This window comes from Camellia sinensis, chromosome 2, assembly GCF_055761805.1.
Source record: "Camellia sinensis isolate YWXY chromosome 2, ASM5576180v1, whole genome shotgun sequence".
In the NCBI taxonomy this organism is placed as follows: domain Eukaryota; kingdom Viridiplantae; phylum Streptophyta; class Magnoliopsida; order Ericales; family Theaceae; genus Camellia; species Camellia sinensis.
Genome location: NC_138962.1, coordinates 120,552,655 through 120,572,057, shown reverse-complemented (window position 1 = coordinate 120,572,057; position 19,403 = coordinate 120,552,655). Strand labels below are relative to the sequence as shown.

The 19,403-nt window shown below is 36.3% G+C and overlaps 1 protein-coding gene across 2 annotated transcripts in view; it reads left to right on the top strand.

Moving 5' to 3' along the window:
* THO1 (nuclear matrix protein-like protein) overlaps positions 1–19,403 on the top strand; it is a 66,307-nt gene that overhangs the window by 21,891 nt on the left and 25,013 nt on the right. For both annotated transcript variants that reach the window (XM_082915495.1, XM_082915496.1), the window contains exons 13-15: positions 2,702–2,743; positions 16,250–16,366; positions 16,472–16,554. In XM_082915495.1, the coding sequence (XP_082771621.1) occupies positions 2,702–2,743; positions 16,250–16,366; positions 16,472–16,554 (242 nt within the window). The remainder of the gene's footprint in view (positions 1–2,701; positions 2,744–16,249; positions 16,367–16,471; positions 16,555–19,403) is intronic.

The following is a 19,403-nucleotide window of genomic DNA, read 5'->3' as shown; positions in this document are numbered from 1 at the left end:
TTCCAAAAATAGCCTCATCCTATAACCTTCCTCTTTTGTTTATTCTCTTAATCTTCTATAAACGCTGACACACACACACTCCCACCAATGCGACACTCCAACTCTTTTATTGGAATGGAAGATTATCTTGTTAGGACTTTATTTATTTATTTTTTTTGCATTCAAGTTTTGTTTGGCCAATTGGGGCCAAACCGGCCAAAATTGATGAAATTAGTCATGTTCGGCCTTAGTGTGCGACCTAAAAATGTTTGGCTATGAAGGTTGAATAATCATAGTTTGTTGGTGAATTGGAGCCTATTGGTGCTGCTACTCCATCCTTTTTAAATAGCACGAAACTACATCAAAATGATAGAATACCATATACAAACATCTCTTAAACATCAAAATCTTAGATGTAATTTATTTACAATTATCATATATATGTTTTAACTAGGAGCTTTTAAATTTTTTCTTTATTTGTTTGTTTGTTTGTTGTTATTATTATTAGTTTTATATTCTTTATGGTAGATTTGTTAGGAGTTATAGAGGGATGGAGAGTGTGAGAGAAGGGAGAAAGGATGGCAATGGTTGGTGGAGGAGAAATGTGATGTTGGGTGATGGGAAGAAAAAAGAAGGATGTAAAGAGAAATTCTATTAATACACACACACACACACACACATATATATTATGCTTTTAGTCCTTAAAGATAATTTTATGAAGGAGAGGGATGCAATGAGTTAAATTTATTAACTAGAAGCTCCCATTATTGTTGTATAGTGTGCATTGTGGGTTGGTCATTAGTGGTGGATCTAGAGTTTCTTTCACATATATATTTATTTATTTATTTTCTATCTTAACACAAAAGAAAGATATTGAAAATTGTAAACAATGTTTGAGTCCATAGATTGGTTGTTGGAATATCTCCCATGGAATAATCTTGAGAGCTTCTATTAGCAACCCACTTATTACTTTGGATCCTCTATTTTCAAAACCCTTAAAATCTCTCTCCGCTGCCCATGTAATACCAAAATTATCCTTCTAAAAGCTTCACACCCACTAAATTGCACACCCTTCAGCACACTCCTAAAAACCATTATTCTCCCAAAACCTTAAAAGTTAAAATCTAAAGTTCAACGTGGAGATCTCTCCGTCGATCATGTTTCTTACTCTCACGGTGGTATCTCTCTCGCTCTTTCTCACGACGGATCTCATAGGAAGAAAGACAAGTTTCACAAGTGAAGAGGAGCTTCTCTGTTGATCTGAAACCCATTTTCACAAGTTTCACGGCGGTATCTCTCTCACTCTCTCTGGATATGAAACCCATCTTTTTCTCAATCTTCCTTGCAATATTTGAGATGGGTAGTTCAAATCTTCAAAAACATGGGAAAAAAATGGTGGAAACGGTTCGACTATTTTTTGGTACTAAACTCTTGAACATATGACCAAAAATGGCAACATAGTGCCGAACATATGAATAATGTTCGGTAATCCGTTGTCAAATTGATGCCTTTAATTCGGCTCGGTGTTGCCATTTTTTTGTCATATGTTCGGGAGTTTAGTACAAAAAAAAAAAAAAGTCGAACCGTTTTCACCATTTTTGTCCATATTTTTAAAGAAACTTACCATTATAAGGCCAACCTCCTCCGAGCTTCAAACGCCATCCGAGCTTTGAACGCCATCTATCCTATGAACTTCCTCTGAGCAAACATTGTTGTATTCCATTCGTCTCATGGAATTATTGTTGTCAGAAAAACTTCCACTTATTGTCATTGCTGGAGAAGTATGTATAATTGAATGGTTGCTACCGTTGCCGCTGGAATATCACCGCCGGAGGGTCCTCAAGGTTTTGAGGGTGGGCAAGTTTTGAATGTTTTAAAGTGTGTGGGTGGTGATGGAGGTGGATTCTCTCATAAACCCTATCTTATGATTAAAGGATTGTTTGGAATGTGTTATATAAGTGAATTTTTTTGACTTTTTGGCTAAAAAAGTAGAGAAAAAAAAGATGTATATTTGGGATAATTTTTTAACTTTTTACGAAAAGATGTGTAATAAAATATTGTAGTAAAATCAAAATGACCATTCTACCCTTGTTGGCTTTTGGAAAGCTGAATTCAAAGGGCAAAATAATAATTTTGTCCTCTAGGCTTCCCCGACAAGCTTCCCCCAAATAGTATGGATTTTTTGACTTTTTTAGTAACTTTTTGGTTTTTGTAGGTTATCCCAAACAAGCACTAAGTGGGTGAGTGGGCTTAATTGTGAGATGGGATGTCCAAAATAAATGATGTCCTCTTTAGTAATTTCATTTGAGGTTATTATTGTAATAACAAATAATAATAAAATTGGGGGGTCCAAAGTAATAAGTGGGGTGCTAATAGTAGCACTTATAATCTTTTATATTCAAAATAAAGTTGCTTTTTAAAACATAGTATGCTGTTTTAGAATGAGACTAGCAAATAAGTTACATTTTCATGTGTAAGCTGTATCAAGATTTCCAGGATGCTTGAGATGATGTATATAGCAAACAAGTTCACTTTCATGTGTAAGTTGTATTATCAAGACTTCCAGGATGCTTAAGATGACATTTTATGAATTTTGACTGGCATTGTTGAATACAAGTATCATTTGTTGAATTATAACAATTGTTTTCAATGTGAATTCTGAATTGCTACTTTCATTTTTTATTGACTCCATGCATTAAATGATTTACTCAATTAATGCCAGGCACCAGGGAAGAACGACAAAGATTTGCCCTCTGAAACATTGGTCAGTGACATTTTAAATTTTTTTAGCTTTATTACATGATTTTTTACATGTATCGATGTAGATTTTGTTTCATTTTTTTTTTTCATTAAAAAATAGAAATGTAGTACTATGTGAAAGGAATGAATAGAAGATAATGTGGAAGAGTTTTTTCCCAGTTCAGAAATAGAAAACTTAAAAAAAAACCCCAATATTTTGAAAACAAAGAACCAATATCACTGGATCCTGATTTTGTAAGAATATTTGTACTGAATGGCTATGATTTTGTTTTTGTACATTTGTGAATGCGTATGTGGTTGGGACTTGAAGGCCACAAATATGTGTAATTTGCATGTTGTATTGAGTTGAACATAATAAATGAACACTTTAGAGCGAGTAGGTAAAGCATTAAGATATTTAGCAAGTTTGCAGGGAATGTTATAAATGACATACAACCATGTCTGTTTTTGCTTATAGGATAGATGCTATTTGTCTAGCACCTGAGTCATTCCCGAGCACCATACATTGGAAGCGGACTTGTCATCAACTTCATTGGTATAAAACAAAACAGGCAACTGAATGAAATAGGCAAATGTGCAGTTCATGACAATAATTGTTCAGAACATTTTCTATGTATAGTTCTGTATTGTTTTGTGACGGAGGATTATATGATATAAAAAAAAAAGTGTTGACAGTTTCCTAATATGATGAACTGAAAATACATTCTACTCTTGACTTTTGGAAGTTCCTTTTTCTTTAGTTTTATTCCTTAGAAACATGGACATAAAAACACGACACAACATGTACACATGAAAAATTTCAAAAAATGTAGAACACGATACATGAGGGACACACAAAATAGATGGTTTAATATTTATTATGTGTCTCACATATGAATATTAAGTTCCAATATAATAAAAAGAATGTAACACAAACACTAATTTGTAAAAGTTAAATACCGGGATTAAATGATAAATTTGCATTGTTTTTCTTCTATTGTTGTATCTTAATTATTTTGTTCAAATTTATAATATGTTTCATGTGTGTCTAAGCAATGAATATGAGAGTCATCCAAATATCCGAAGTCTGCTTGGGTCTAAAACAATTTAAAAAAAAGACATTTTTTGACGTGTGTTCGACATGTGTCAAACATGTTAGAAATAGTGAGTGTAGAAATTTAATGTATAAAGAGAAATAGAGAATTGTATTATTGATTGATTTATATTGATATCAATTACAATGATTCATGATTCCTATATATAGAAGAGGGTGAGTGTGTAGTAGGTAAGGAGTAGGTGAAGTGGAGGTGGTAGTGGTGTAGTGGGTTAGGTTTAGTGGAGTAGGTGAGGTGGTAGTGGTGTAGTGGGTTAGGTTTAGTGGAGTAGGTTTAAGTGGGTGAAGTAGGTGGAGAGTAGGTGGATTTTAACAGCCCCCCGCAAACTCAAGGGGGATAGGAACTAACCAACTTGAGTTTGGAGAGAGTAACAAAACAAGAAAATACATAAAAATAAAAGAGGATAAGAGACACTGTATGGTCGTGTCAGACCATTGGTGAAGACACTGGATGGTGGTGTCATAACGTTGTAGAGGACACTGTATGGGGGTGTCATAACCATGTAGAGGACACTGTATGGTGGTGTCATAACGGTGTAGAGGACACTGGATGGCGGTGTCAGACCGATGTAGAAGACAGTTTATGGGGTCATGTCGGACCGTTGTAGCAGACAATGTTGTGACAGTTGTGGTGACAGTTTACGGAGTCTTGCTGGACCCTTGTAGAAACTAACCGGAATCAATGTCGGGACAGTTTACAGAGTCTTGTCGGACCCATGAAGGAGCTAACCGGAATCAATGTCGGGACAGTTTACAGAGTCTTGTCGGACCCATGAAGGAGCTAACCGGAATCAATGTCGGGACAGTTTACAGAGTCTTGTCGGACCCTTGTAGAAACTAACCGGAATCAATGTCGGGACAGTTTACAGAGTCTTGTCGGACCCATGAAGGAGCTAACCGGAATCAATGTCGGGACAGTTTACAGAGTCTTGTTGGACCCTTAAAAAGTCGCACCCTCAAAAGGTGTGCCCAATCTTTCAAAAGGCGTGCCATCAAAAGGCGTGCCCAATCCATAAAAAGGCGTGCCATCAAAAGGCGCGCCCACTTCATCAAAAGACGTGCCCGACAGAAAGCGTCGAGCCATCAAAAGGGGTGCCTAACACGCGGCGATGCACGTGATTGACAGAGCGCGTGTCGGCCTCGTCGTCTCTGTCTTTATAAACCAAAGCGAAGTCTGAGGCTTGGAAGCATAGCAAACCAGTTGAAACCTCTTCGTTCTCTGTAACATTCTGTAACCAACCCTTCTCTGAAACACTCAGCAACCCAAAAACATGGCTTCTTCTTCCCGTTCAGCTACCCAGAACATAGCCTCTTCTTCCCGTGGTCTGCTCACTCTCTTTCCCGACCTCAACGAGTCAACAAGAGAGATAACTGGTGCGGTGGTCTGTGAACCTCAACCAAACACCTCTGGTTTTGCTCCGTTGAACTTTCCGATGCGGTCGGTGGAGCAAAAAATGGCAGTGCAAACGGATATTGAAGCTAATCAGTATACATTGAAGTCCTGTGTTGAAACTATGACTGCGGTCACAAACTTGTCGCACCGGCTGCAGAGTAGGACAAATGAGGTGCAGCAGTTAAACGCCCAACTGGCTCTGCTTCAACGCATGTATAAGGATGCGCGAGCAGAGATAAGTGTGCTAAAGGCGGAAAATAAGGAGCTGAAGCGGAAGGCCACCGTTATGTTCCGATTTGGAGGTCCGCCATATGCTGTAGTGGAGGAGCAAGGTGGAGTGATCGTGCCCAGTGGAGTGGGAAACACGGAGGCAACACCGTCAAGGGCCGCCCAGGACGGAGGCAAGAAGAAAAGACCGGCGGAATAGGCGAAAAAGTGAGGTCGGTGGGTGGCCGTCTGCAGAAAAGAAAACAAATCTTGTGGTGTTGTGGTTTGTGTTGTTGTGGTTGTTTTTTTTTTTTTTGGTTAAAATTGTGATCGGGGTTGATCCCTGAGATGAATAAAAAGATGGTTTGGTGTGCAAAGCTATATGGTATGAATGGAATTTGAAAAAGATTAAAAAATAATGTGAAAGAAAAATAAAGAAAGAAATAATAAAAATATATTTGAAATCAAAATGAAAGATGGGGAAAATAAGGAAAGTGGTTTGGAGAAAATAAATAAAAATAATGGATTTTTGAAATCAAACGGAGGAGAGAGAGGGGACAAGCCCATGTGAGAGAAAGAGGGGAAAAATGATAGCCGATGCACCCAAAAATAATCTAGCTGCTATCCACAGGCGCTTAGGGGAAGGAAATGGTAGCAAGAGACGGCCAACACCATATATGGCTATAGCAAAGAAATGGAGTATCAAGCTCAATGGGCTAGGATTTAGACCAGAGAGTAAAGCCACTGGTCCTGTTGAACACACACCTCCAAGGCTCAAATAATCAAAACATGCTTCACGCATTTCCTTCCTTGCTTGATCAGGAGATGCACAAAACACCTTATACAGGGCTCCAGTCATTCCTCCACCAGTTAAAGGATGACGCATGTTGAAAGCATCACCTATTAATAGTGCTCCAGGAGTAGGGTAAGGAGCAGCTGGCATACTTCTATTGGGCATTGTTCTAATACTTCCCTTATCAATTGCAGCTATAAATGAATCATGCAGCTCAGGTGGAACCTGGGGAGCCACCAGAGGGAAGCAAAGCCGAAGGCTGCTGCAAAGCCGAAGGCTGTAAAAGCGAAAAAGGAAAAGAAGGCTCCGGCTAAGACAAAAGCTGCTGCGCCAAAAGCTAAAGCCGCTGTGAAGCCCAAGCCAGCGGCAAAGGCCAAGCCAGCTGCGAAGCCAAATGCTGCTGTGAAACCGAAGGCTGCCGTGAAGCTGAAAGCTGCAGTGAAGCTCAAGGCTGTGGCGAAGCCCAAACCAAAGCCGAAGGCGAAGGATCCTAACAAGAGGCAAATGAGCATGGAGGAGAAGCATAGATTGAGTGTTGGGTTGCAGAGTTTGCCCCAGGAAAAGATGCCACAGTTAGTGCAGATTATGAAGAAGAGGAATTCACATTGGCCTCAAGAGAGAGGATTTAGGCAGTGATAGGAAGGTATGTGTAGAAAATAAGCGGAATAGGTTGAGGTCCGGCGGGCGGCCAAGGCGAGGTTGCCGCCCGCCGGTGAAACGAAAAATACTAAGTGCTTAACCTTGCTCTGATACCATGTAGAAATTTAATGTATAAAGAGAAATAGAGAATTGTATTATTGATTGATTTATATTGATATCAATTACAATGATTCATGATTCCTATATATAGAAGAGGGTGAGTGTGTAGTAGGTAAGGAGTAGGTGAAGTGGAGGTGGTAGTGGTGTAGTGGGTTAGGTTTAGTGGAGTAGGTGAGGTGGTAGTGGTGTAGTGGGTTAGGTTTAGTGGAGTAGGTTTAAGTGGGTGAAGTAGGTGGAGAGTAGGTGGATTTTAACAGTGAGGCTATGTCACGTGGATTCCAGTTAAAAGGCCATATGAGTGAAGCATATCTGTTGTCTTTTTCACAGTAAATTTGATATAATAGAATCATAGAATGTGTAATGAATTCATAGGAAATATTTTTTGACATAAAAACTAAACAATAGTACACATGTTTGTATTTGTATTAGTGCATATGATATTGAATATGCCTTTGTTATTTTTACTGTTCTTTGTTGTATTATTCAGGAGCGTATTTAAATAATCTGGACTAATCTAGTATTAATACAAGGTATTAAAAGAGCAAACCATAATTTTCATTGTCTCCTTTTCTCAAATTGTGTGCCTCCTCTCTCTCTTTTTTCTTGTCTATTTTCTTTTCAATAATTTCAACTTGGTATTAGAGCATTTTTCAAACTTGTTATCGGTGATATAGCTATAGCTGTAATGTAAAAAAAATTGCTCTCCATGTTGGACTAGGAGAGCTGAATTTCACCATGTTTTTCTTTTCTGATCTAAATGGTTTAGATGCGCTTTTTCATTTTTCTTTTATTTTTCGAAAAAATATCAGTATTGTCTAGATATGTGAGTTGTGGCTTATTTGGAGCAATTTTTTGGGATACATAAAGGAGAAACCCAGATTCCTGTTGGGCCACATATCGACCCTCAATCAGAGATTAACTAGTTGTTGCTTGAATTTCGTGATGTGACCCCAGATGAGTTATTGAATGAGTTTCCTCCTTTGAGTGACATTCAACATGCCATTGACCTACTTCCATGATCATAGTTACCTGATTTTTCATATTAAAAGATGAGCCCCGAGGAGTGTGCTGACATGATAGGCAGGTAGCGGGACGTATATTCAGCCCAGTCAAAGTCCTTCTACAGTCCCAACCCTTTTGATCTTGAAGAGGTATGTTTCTTGGAGGATGTGCATGGACAACAGGGCCATCAACAGGATCATGGTAAATATAGGTTTCTCATCCCCAGACTCGATGACTTGTTAGATCAAATGGTTGTTTCCAAGTGGCATTCTAAGATTGATCTGTGTAGTGGTTACCATTAGATCAAGATTAGACTGGTGATGAGTGGAAACCTCCTCTTAAGACTTAAGATGGATTGTATGTGTGCTTAGTCATACCTTTTGGTCTATTGAATATACCTCTATTACTTTCATGAAGGTTAGAACTGAGCTTTTGCATCCTTTCATTGGGATTTTTTTGGTTGCCTATTTTGATGACATCTTGATTTATAGTGGTTCTTTGGAGGATCACTTAGTTCATGTTCGTGAGGTTTTTGTTACCTGTAGGTTAGCCAAGTGACATTTTAACCTCAAGAAGTGTTCATTCATGCAGAGTCATGTGCTTGTCTATCCTGCTCATAAATTGATAATGCGTTCAACCAACTCGTCAGCACCGCATCTCCACCCCCCCACATTTGGAATAGGTACCAAATCCAACAAATTGTTAGGAGTTTGGCCATAAACAATCTCGAAGAGACTTTGCTGTGTAGTCGTATCTTTTGGACTGATTAAAGGCAAATTCGGCTTGCTGTAACACAATCCCACTGCTTAGTGTTATTTCCCTTTCCAAATCCCTACACAAAATCCATGATCCAAACACAGAGCAATCTGGAATGCATAATCTGGTTCATTTAAAGAGAACCATTATGCACACAATAGTTCTCTTGCATATCTTTATATATTATTCACTTTATTATAGGCCTAATATATGCATCATCCTCATAAAGTTCTTTGAAGTGGCAAAACCAACAACTTTCACCTGCATAGTAGATAATAAAGAAGACCACCTGCTTAATGCATCTGCTACTCTATTATGTACTCCGGCCTTATGCTTTGAAGGGAAAGTAAATCCCTGCAAGAATGAAACCATTGTCCGTGTTTTGGACCCAAGTTCTTTTGTCTGTATTACTTGATATCATAAGTTGAATTCCAGAGTCTTGTACCAATAAGCTTCTTGTTGAAGTATGCAGCAAGTCTACTTTCTTGACTTTAGCACAACTCCAATGCCAACTTGCAAAGCATTCAAATATGTTTTCAAAATCTGGCAGTGCCAAAATAGGTGCCTCAGTTAACTTTTTCTTTTATAGTGTGATGCTATCCTAAGCCTTGTTGGTTCACCTAGAGACACCATTCTTCATGCAGTTTGTAATTGGTGCCATTATAGTGCCGAAATTTTGAATAAACTGTCGACAAAAGCTGTGAAAGCTGCAAACATCGTGAACATTAGAAGGCCACGGCCACTCAAGAATTTCTTTCACCGTTTATGCATCAGCTCGAAGACCTGTAGAAGGAACCTCATAGACCAAAATTATTAATATAAAGTGGCACACTCCTAGTAGTCAAAAGCAGTCAGAGATTCTCTTTGTGCACTTCAATGAAGGTACACAAGAATATCACCAAAGTAGTCGACAACAAACTCGCCAAAAAAAGGGTCTCAACACACGATTCATGACTCACATAAAAGTACTAGGTGCATTTGATAAGCTAAACATCACCAACTGCTCATAGGGTCCTTTTGTCTTAAATACTGTTTTTCAATCATCACCTGGACGTATGAAAACCTGATGATATCCACTCTTCAAATCAATTTTGGAAGAGATGCTAGCCTTGCTAGCTGATCTAACATATGATCAAGTCAAGGAATTGGAGTATGGTAGTTAACAGTAATCTTATTAATAGCTCTACTGTCAATACACGTGCCAACTCTCATATTTCTCTTGCACTAGCAACGCTGGAACAGCACAAGAAGGACTCATGGGGCTTGTTTGGTTTGTTTTTGGGAGAGTTGTTTTTGAAAAAAAATTTAGGGAGAGAGTTTAGAAATTTTTTTGATTTGTTTGGTTGTATATTTTGGGAGAGTTGTTTTTTTGGGAGTTTGGGATGATTTGATATTTTGGAAGAATTTGAGTATATGTGTGTGAGAGAAAAAGTGATTGAAAATGAGAGAAGAGAGAGAAAAAATGATTGATTGATGTGTAAGAGAGAGAGAGTGATTTTGGAAATTTTTTGAGAAAAACTCAAACCAAACAATTTTTTAGAATTTTTTTCTAAAACTCATCTCCCAAATTCAAACCAAACATACCCATGCTTTCTCATTTATAACCCATCTGTAACAGCTCATTGATGTGCTTGCACAACTCTTCACAATCTTTTTGGCTGTGCGCTTTATTAGTAAAACTAGCCCCAGAGTTCAAGTCAATATGGTGCTTTGCAAATCATAGGAGGTAGTCCTAGAAGCAACTCTTGTGGCATCATGTCCTTAAATACTGCAATAATAGGCTGCATCTGTACTGGTATAGCTGCTGGCGATGGTACATGCTTCCCTATCAACGTGTACAACACTCCATTGTTCTCTTCTTTGTCAAGAAATTTAGATAGAGAGAAAGTTGCCACCTTTCCCTAGTTTAGGCTCGGGCATGCTCTTTCCTTCAGATGGGCCCAAAATATTCTTCTGCTTATCTTTATAAAATGTATATGTATTTTTTAGACCACGTGTTTTACAGTACGATCATGTACCCAACAACAAATGACACACATCCATAGCGACTACATCACGCCGTATTTTATTAAAATACCTGTTACAATGGAAAAAGAAACTAAGCATTGCTTGGTAATACGTACTTAATTCCTTTTCTTAAACCATGTCAATTTGTAAGGATGAGGATGTGGCTTCATTTCTAGCTTTAACCTGTGCACTGCCTCTTCAGAGACGATGTTTTTGTAGCTGCCACTGTTAATGATTAGTTTACAATCATGCCCACCAATAGCACAAGTGTTACGGAAGATGCTTGTTTTTATCTATCCGCTTGAGTCTCATGCTTTGGGGTCAATTGGCTCTTCTGTTCGTATGACAAGTAACTTGCCTACACTGTACAACATTTCCGCTGCATCTTCTTCATCATCATCATAATTAAGAACATCTTGTTCATCATCTTCTAGTTTGTCACTCTCAATTAAGAGTGCTTGCCTTCTCTACTGTTATTTTTTCTACAGTAAATAGATTGATGACTAGGTCCCTACACTTGTAGCAACATATTGTTCAACCACTGGCCTGATTTATTGTATTAGGTACAGCGGTGTTTGGATGAGTTGCTACTACTGCAGAATTGCCTCCTTGCAAACCTGATGGCGTTATATGGTTATGAGATATTGTCCACTGGCATTGACTATTTTTTGCCACTGATTTGTTCACAAAATCCTTACAGTTTATAGCCCCAACACTTTTACTGTTATGCTGTTTTGCTGCCATCACAGCATGCTGAACTGCTAAAAAGCACGGATATGGACACACGACATGGATACGGCATGGACACGCCGACACCAATTTTCAAAAAATGCAAGCATGACACCTAGGGGACACACATGAACTATATAATTTTATATATTTATTATATGTTATTTATATGAATATACCATTCAAAGATAATTAAAAAAAAAATGTAATCTAACACTTTATAAATTTACATTGTTTTTTCTTTTATTATTTTATCCTAAATTATTTAGTTCAAATTTATAATTAGTTTCATATATGTTTAACCGGTGGACACATGTTTTTAACCAATGGGCACGTGTGTCCTCCAAGTGTCTGGATCTAAATTTCAAAAAAAAAAAGAAGGCATGTTTTGATGAGTGTTGGACACGTGGGGCAGTGTCCAACGAGTGTCAGTGTCTGATACAAACACATCACCTTCTTAGAAGTGTGTGTTTTTCTTGGCTGAACTGCCTCTGAAACAGTCAATTTGCTCAAATTGAGTAAATCTTGTAGGGACTGCTTAAGGCCAGGAACATATCACGCTACCAGCTGATGTTCACTCTCAGACAATTCATTCCGAGCAATCGATTGATAGAATTCTTCTGTAGTCATCAACAGCCCAGTTTCCTTGCTGCAGATGTTGCAAACGCTGATACATAGTTTTAACATAGTTGAAAGGAATGAGAGTTTCTCTTCACTTCTTTTTCATCTTCTCCCAATTATTGATTTTTGAATTTTCTTTTCTTTTCTTTGTTGCATTAAACTATGTTGTTCCCACCTTACAGAAGCACTTCCCCTCAACTTCAATGCAACTAGCTTCACCTATGTATCTTTAGGTACGTCTTTGAAATCAAAATTCTCTGAGTAGCTGCCAACCAATCAATAAATTCCACTACTTGAAGTCCTCCATTTAATTCTGGGATATAATTTTCAACCTAACATACCATCTTTGATCTTTCCATTCATAAGGTTCTCTATCTGGAGCAAGATCATGAAACAGTTTGTCAAACACTTCTTCCTCCTACCCATAATCACCATCATCACGAGTTGGAGTTTCTAGTTGTGCAATATGTTTGGTTAAGGCTTCAACTTGCCTTTTAAACTCCAGTAATTCTTCTCATCATTTATCAGGAGCCATTGCTTCAGGAGTTGCAATTCCACGACCTTGTTCTCTTCCTTTCGGAGTCACCTTAAGGTTGCAAAACCCCAACCCGAAGAATAAGGAAGTGGTTCTGATACCAACTTACACAGCGAGTGTACAAGAAAAGAATCAGAGAAAGAAGGCAAGCAAGCAAGCACGAATTCAAGGTAAATAATCAACAAAGAAGATGCAACCCAAGAAAGGGAATGGAAATATTTCATTTCCATGTCCAAAAGGTCTACCATTGTAAAGGCTGCAAATTATTTTTGTAATCTTTAAGAAACCCTACTTAACACTTAATCTTGATCCTTGAATCCTTTCTAATGGACCATCCAAATAAATAAATAAAATCTAAAAACTAGTAAGCGCTGCAGAAGCATGAACAGTGATGCTACAGTACTGCTATAGGAACATGAACAACAGCTTGCATTAAAAAAAACTAAATTAAAGCAATTCCAGAATGAAATAATTAAAATTTGCTCTTCTTTGGCTGCTGTTTTTTTTTGTCAAATCTGGCCATAAATTTTAGCTTTGTATGGGCTGCTTTATTACATTTCATCCTAAGAAGCACGGACATGGACGCACGGACACACCAATTTTTCAAAAATGCAGGACATGCCACGTAGGGGACAAGCACGAAATATATAATTTTATATATTTTTTTTTATATATTATATATATGAATATACCATTAAAAGATAATAAAAAAAGTAATATGACATTTTATAAATTTACATTGCTTTTTATTTTATTGTTGTATCCTAAGTTAATTAGTTCAAACTTATATTATTTCATGTGTGTCTAATCAGTGGGCACGTGTGTTTAAGCAATGGATACAAGTGTCTGGATCTAATTTTTTTTAAAAAATTAGGACACGTTTTGATGAGTGTTGGTGTCCGACACGGACATGACATAGATACATCACCTTCTAAGAACTGTTTGTGCTTCTTAGATTTTATCAAAGAGAATTTGAATGTTGGTGCTATTTGTATGTGAAAACTAGAGATAAACTAGGAGACATCCTGACTTAAAAGAGTACTTATTATTTGTTTACCTAGTTATCAACAAGTTGGGCCTTGAAAACATCTTTGTTCCAGTTTGAGGGGTAGTGTTAAATATGCTTTTGTTATTTTTACCTTTCTTCCTTGTATTAGTAAGGAGGGTATTTTTGTAACTTGAACTAGTCTAGTATTAATACAAGGAGAGCTTCTATTTGCACACTACAAAACTTCTCATTTCACATCATTTTGTTGTTCAGATATCAATTATTAAAATCAATCATGATATCAACTACTGAATGAAAACCCTGTTTGGTACTTGATATCCAATCATTTTTTTGTTTTGTTTGGTAGTTGATATACTAACACTTGATTTTTGTTTCATTGTTGATATCCGTACAACACAAATTTTGTAAACTAAGGAAAAAAAGAGGTGCAAATAGAAGCTCCCATAAAAGGGATTAAGGGAGAGACCCCTAATTTTCATTATCTCCCTTTTCTTGTAATGTGTACCTCTTCTATCTTTTATTTTCTTTTCATTGATTTCAATTTTTATTGTCATGTGTCCACTGTACCTTATCTTATTCTTTTAGAATTTGTTATTTGTTGTGTTCACATTGCGTTGTATTCTAAGTAGCACGAATATGGACACAAGACACAGTTACAACAGGATACAAACATATTGATGTAGCAAGGGGGTAAAACACATCCTAAGAAGCACCAAACCACAAGGGTGTAAAATGAATTTAACCCTAAACTTTAAAAATTAATAATTTTTGTTGTACATATTTTTTAAATGAAATTTATATTTTTGAAATGTATTTAACGAGATCTATCAAATAAGATCTCACTTGAATATGTAATTTTATAAAATAAAAATAAATTTGACAGTGTGAATGTTTACATTGGCAGTGTAAATATTCCATGATGTGAACATTCAACATTAAATAAATTTGACAGTGTGAATGTTCACATCATGGAACATTCATATTGTCAATGTTAACATTAATATGTGTTTCACCCTATTATTATTAGGAGTATTTTGATAACTGTGTCACCTATAGAACTTATTAGAACATAAGAAAATAATTTAGACTAAGTGGAACATAAATAAGTTTCCTATGTTTATATGCTAGATAGAAAAAGTGAGAATAGATACTGTAAAATCGTAATTTTAAAAATATCAATTATTCACAAACAAATTAGAAGTTGTAAAGATTTAGGCTTTCGAATATTTATAGAATTAAAGGAGGGATAAGTACGTATAGGTTTTTTTTTTTTTTTTTCCTCCGGTTTTCATTTTTTTCATCAAACTTGGCTAAGCCAAACATTGAAGTGTACTGCTTGAGATCGTCGAAGTTGCTTCAATTTACAGCATTATGGTCTACAATACTAATAAAAGATGAATGAGTGTCGCACAAAGGCGAATAACCACACCTTAATATTAGCAGTTTCTGTGTTAACTCTCATGCACTTACCTGAGCTTGGACTTGTTATATGGTTTCTTTATTTAGAGGGTAAGATGATAGCTCAATCACAAGGATAATTCTATTTGCACACTATACTTTATCTCAGTACACATCATTTGTGTCGTTCGGATATCAACTTCTGAACAAAAGCAAAATGTTCGAATATCAACTTTTGAACAAAAACCAATTGTTCGAACAAAAATCCTGTTCAATAGTAGGTATCCGAACATTTGTATTTTGTTCGGAAGTAAATATCCGAACATTTGTATTTTGTTCGGAAGTTGATAGCGGAACCTTCTACTCAAGTAGCTTTTCTTACTAAAAAATGTGATTTGCGCTCCCAAGTAAGAAAATTGTAAGAAACTTGCTCCCGTCGAGAAAGAAACTCGCTCCCAACTGAGATAGAAACCTCTCAAACATAAATCTCATAGAAACAAAAGAAAATCAACTCACACTTATTCTAGTAGTTTCTATTTATATAATATTTATTTATACTTAATAAAGGCAATTTGTAGTTGACATGAATCTCAAATATTTATTCATATTTTAATATATATATTACAATTAAGTAGCATAAAATAATCATTAGAATATCTTTATATATTTAATAAATAAATATATACACGCCCATAGGCGGTCCCAACTTAAGAAACTTCTATATGCTCTCGCTCCACCTCCGCTCCCGTCCTAGCCCCTGTTTTGTGCAACTAAGATCTGAACGGCACAAATGGTGTGTACTGAGACAAAGTATGAGTGTGCAAATAGAATCACCCCAATACCAAACACCATCTATCCATCTACAACTATTTATTGCATCTTGAGAATATATAATATATATGTATATTCAAGTTAGTCCTGCTATGTGTCTTCTATGACTAATCTATTAGTAGTAAAATATTGCTAATGGAGTGTCATGTGGGTGTTTGCTAAGACTTCCCATTTTCCTCACCCCTGAAAGAGTTTGAACAAGCCAATGCAAATTCAGTACTTTTTTTTTCCCCCCGATATGAATATAACAAATGATTTTCCTATGTGAACTCTAGTCAATTAGATTTATTTTAAGTTTGACCTATTCAGTTGCATATCTATGCATAAAATTTACTTTTGATTTTATATTATTAATCAGATATCCTTTGTGATTCTAGAAGGAAGAAATAAAATCTTTTGAGGAGCGTGTAAAGAAGCTTCTTGAAATGACTCCACCTAATGGCAAAGAATTTCTTAATAGTATTGATCATATATTGGAAAGGGAAAGGAATTGGGTACGTTTTCTCTCTCTCTCTCTCTCTCTAGTAGCTACAATTATCTGCTCACCACTATGATGATTGCTTTCTAGCTTACTTTTTCCTCATGTTTGAGTGTTTTAGGTCTGGTGGAAACGTGATGGTTGCCCACCTTTTGAAAAGCCACTAATAGAGAAGAAATCAGTTCAAGATGGAGCAAAAAAGCGGTATGAATGTTTGTAGATTGATTTGAATAGGTTTTTAATTAATCTTGTGACATCGTGTGTTTGCGATCTTTGATGTAATTTAGAAGGAAGTTTGAGGTAGAATTGAAAGAGCTAGATTTTTATTTATTTTTATTTTTATTTTTTGTCCTCGGGTGGTTTTGGCAAGTAATTGATCGATGATGATCTAGGTTAAAAATTTCATATTCAACAAATATGGAGTCAATCAAATGAAGCTTATCATAGTATAAAATTAGAGTGTCGGGTTTCTATTGACATGCTTTAGTGTTGTGGTTACATCATAATGAATACGAACCCATGGGTACAATTCATCCTTGCAAATTGGCTTGCAAGGGGTGGTTGCCCAATAATTTATATTCAGATGTTCGAATCCTTTCTTACGGAAATGGGATTGGAACACACCACCATGCTCTGTAGTTGATGTCTCAGTCGGCTCAGTTTATTGACATTGAGCTAATGGTTGCCCTTTTATGATCGTACAATGCCCAAACACAATATTAAGGTGTCTTAATCTGACCTATAGATTGCTCCTTTAGCTCGAACCGCGAAGGTGTAAGCCCATCCCATTCCATAGTTGTATAGTCCGATCCCATACTCAACATGGTGGTTGGTTCTGATACTAAATGATTCAAACCCATGGGTAAAAGTCACTCATGAAAATTGGCTTGCAAGGGGAGGATGCCCAAGAACTTATATTCACATGGCCATGTACGTTGTTAATTAATGTGGGATCGTAGAAAAAGGGAAAATATGAAATTTTACATAGAGCACGTTTAGGGTATCATAGAATAAAGTTTCTGATTAATTTGTGTCTTTATTTTTATTTGTTGTAATTTAGTATGCTGCTGTACCAATTTTGTCATTATATTAAGTTTTAGTAGTTAGAGGTTTGGTAACTTTGTTATTTGTAGGACGGGTTGTAAGGGGGAAATTCTATTTGCAAACCACAAGAAATCTCAATACATACCATTTGTGTTGTTCGCATATAAACTTCCGAACAAAAGTCCAATGTTCAGACATGAACAAAAATGAATTGTTCAAATATACATTCTGTTCAACTGTTTATGTCCAAACAATCGCTTTTTGTACTTAAGTTTATGTCCAAACATTTGACTTTTGTTCAGAAGTTTATTTCCGAATGACATAAATGTGTGTACTGAGATTTTTTGTGGTGTGCAAATATAATTACCCGTCATAAGGGTCTGCCATGAGGATTTTAATGGGTGAAATTATTTATTTGGTCTTTTCTAATTGGGGAATCATGGTTTTTATATGAATAGAGAAAGTCTAGCAGCTTTATAAATAGGCATGAAATCTTTCTCTTCAGGATGTACTTAATATTTTGAGAATTTGAGATTGTATTTATATGAATTTTTTGAGAGGGCAAAACATTCTCTTTCTTCTTTGTCTCTTTTTTTTTTGTGTACATACCCTAGTTACTATGTTTGGGTTATTGTGCACGACCATAGAACAATCTTTTTCTAGCCCCTAAATAGCCAACTGATTAACCTCAAATCTTTCTCTACCTTTTGGTTACTAAATTCACACTAAAATACCATAAAATAGGTTCTCCCCAAGCCTCCATACTTTTAAAAATCAAGCCTAAACCAGCCTTCTACATCTGCAGACTCCAGAAGCTTTCTTCTTTGTTATAAAACCCCAACCCTAAAACTTTTTTAGAACCAAAACCCACTACAATTCCTATTGTAGGAGTCTTAGACCAAGTTTCCTAAAGCTGGATTGTATGTGAAGTGTAAAATTAAAACCTATGATCATTTAGGCCGAATCCATGCAAACTCTGCAAATTTTACATTACTCGACCACACCAATGCGTCTAATTATAACTTTTAAGCAACACACACAAAAAGATGGAGGGATGGAGCACATTGTTCAATTGTCTTCAGCCTTGCAACTAAAACAGTTCTCCCTCTGGGAAGTTTAAGATGTGTATTATTTTTTTTTTTTTTGATCAGCAACAACAGAAAATATTGGGTGTGTTTGGTTTGATTTTGGGAGATAAATTTTCAAAAAAAAATTTAGGGAGAGAGTTTAGAATTTTTTTTGATTTGTTTGGTTGTATATTTTGGAAATAGTTTTGGAGTATGAGAGTTTGGGATGATTTGATATTTTGTTGTAGTTGAGTAGATGTGTGTGAGAGAAAAAGTGATTGAGAAGGAGAGAGGAGAGAAAAAAAGCGATTGATTGATGTGTGAGAGAGAGAGTGATTTTGAAATTTTTTTTTCTAAAATCACTAAACCAAACAAAATTTTGAAATTTTTTCTCCAAAACTATTCTCTCAAAAACAAACCAAACAAGGCCATTATTAAAATGGTGTAAAAAGAGATATAAAGGAGGACAAGAAGTCCCCTAAAGTAAAAGAAAAAATTCTACAAATCGCATACAGTCTTCCAATTGCTAGAAATTAAAAAAAAAAAAAAGTGAAATTTTCCTAAATGGGGAAGCAACTGAAGGCCGAAAAGATGCAAGAAATCTGATTTTCTCCCACATCGAAGATATGTCAGTAAATTTATCCTCGAAGATCCTCGCATTCCTTTCCAACCATATAACCCAGAAAAGAGCAAAAACTGCACAAAGCCTCAACACCTTTGCTTTTTTGTTTAGGCCTAAGAATCAAAAATCAATAGAGAGCATTGAACTACATGATTCAGGGGCCACCCAAGTAGGACCTCCCCAAGCAAAATACTGCTGCCACAAACTTCTTGCCACTGAACAGTGCAAGAAAAAATGATTTAGACACTCCCTCTCTCCTTTACACATAATGCACCAATGAGGAGAAAGATAACAATTAGGCCTCCTCTTTTGAGGACCTC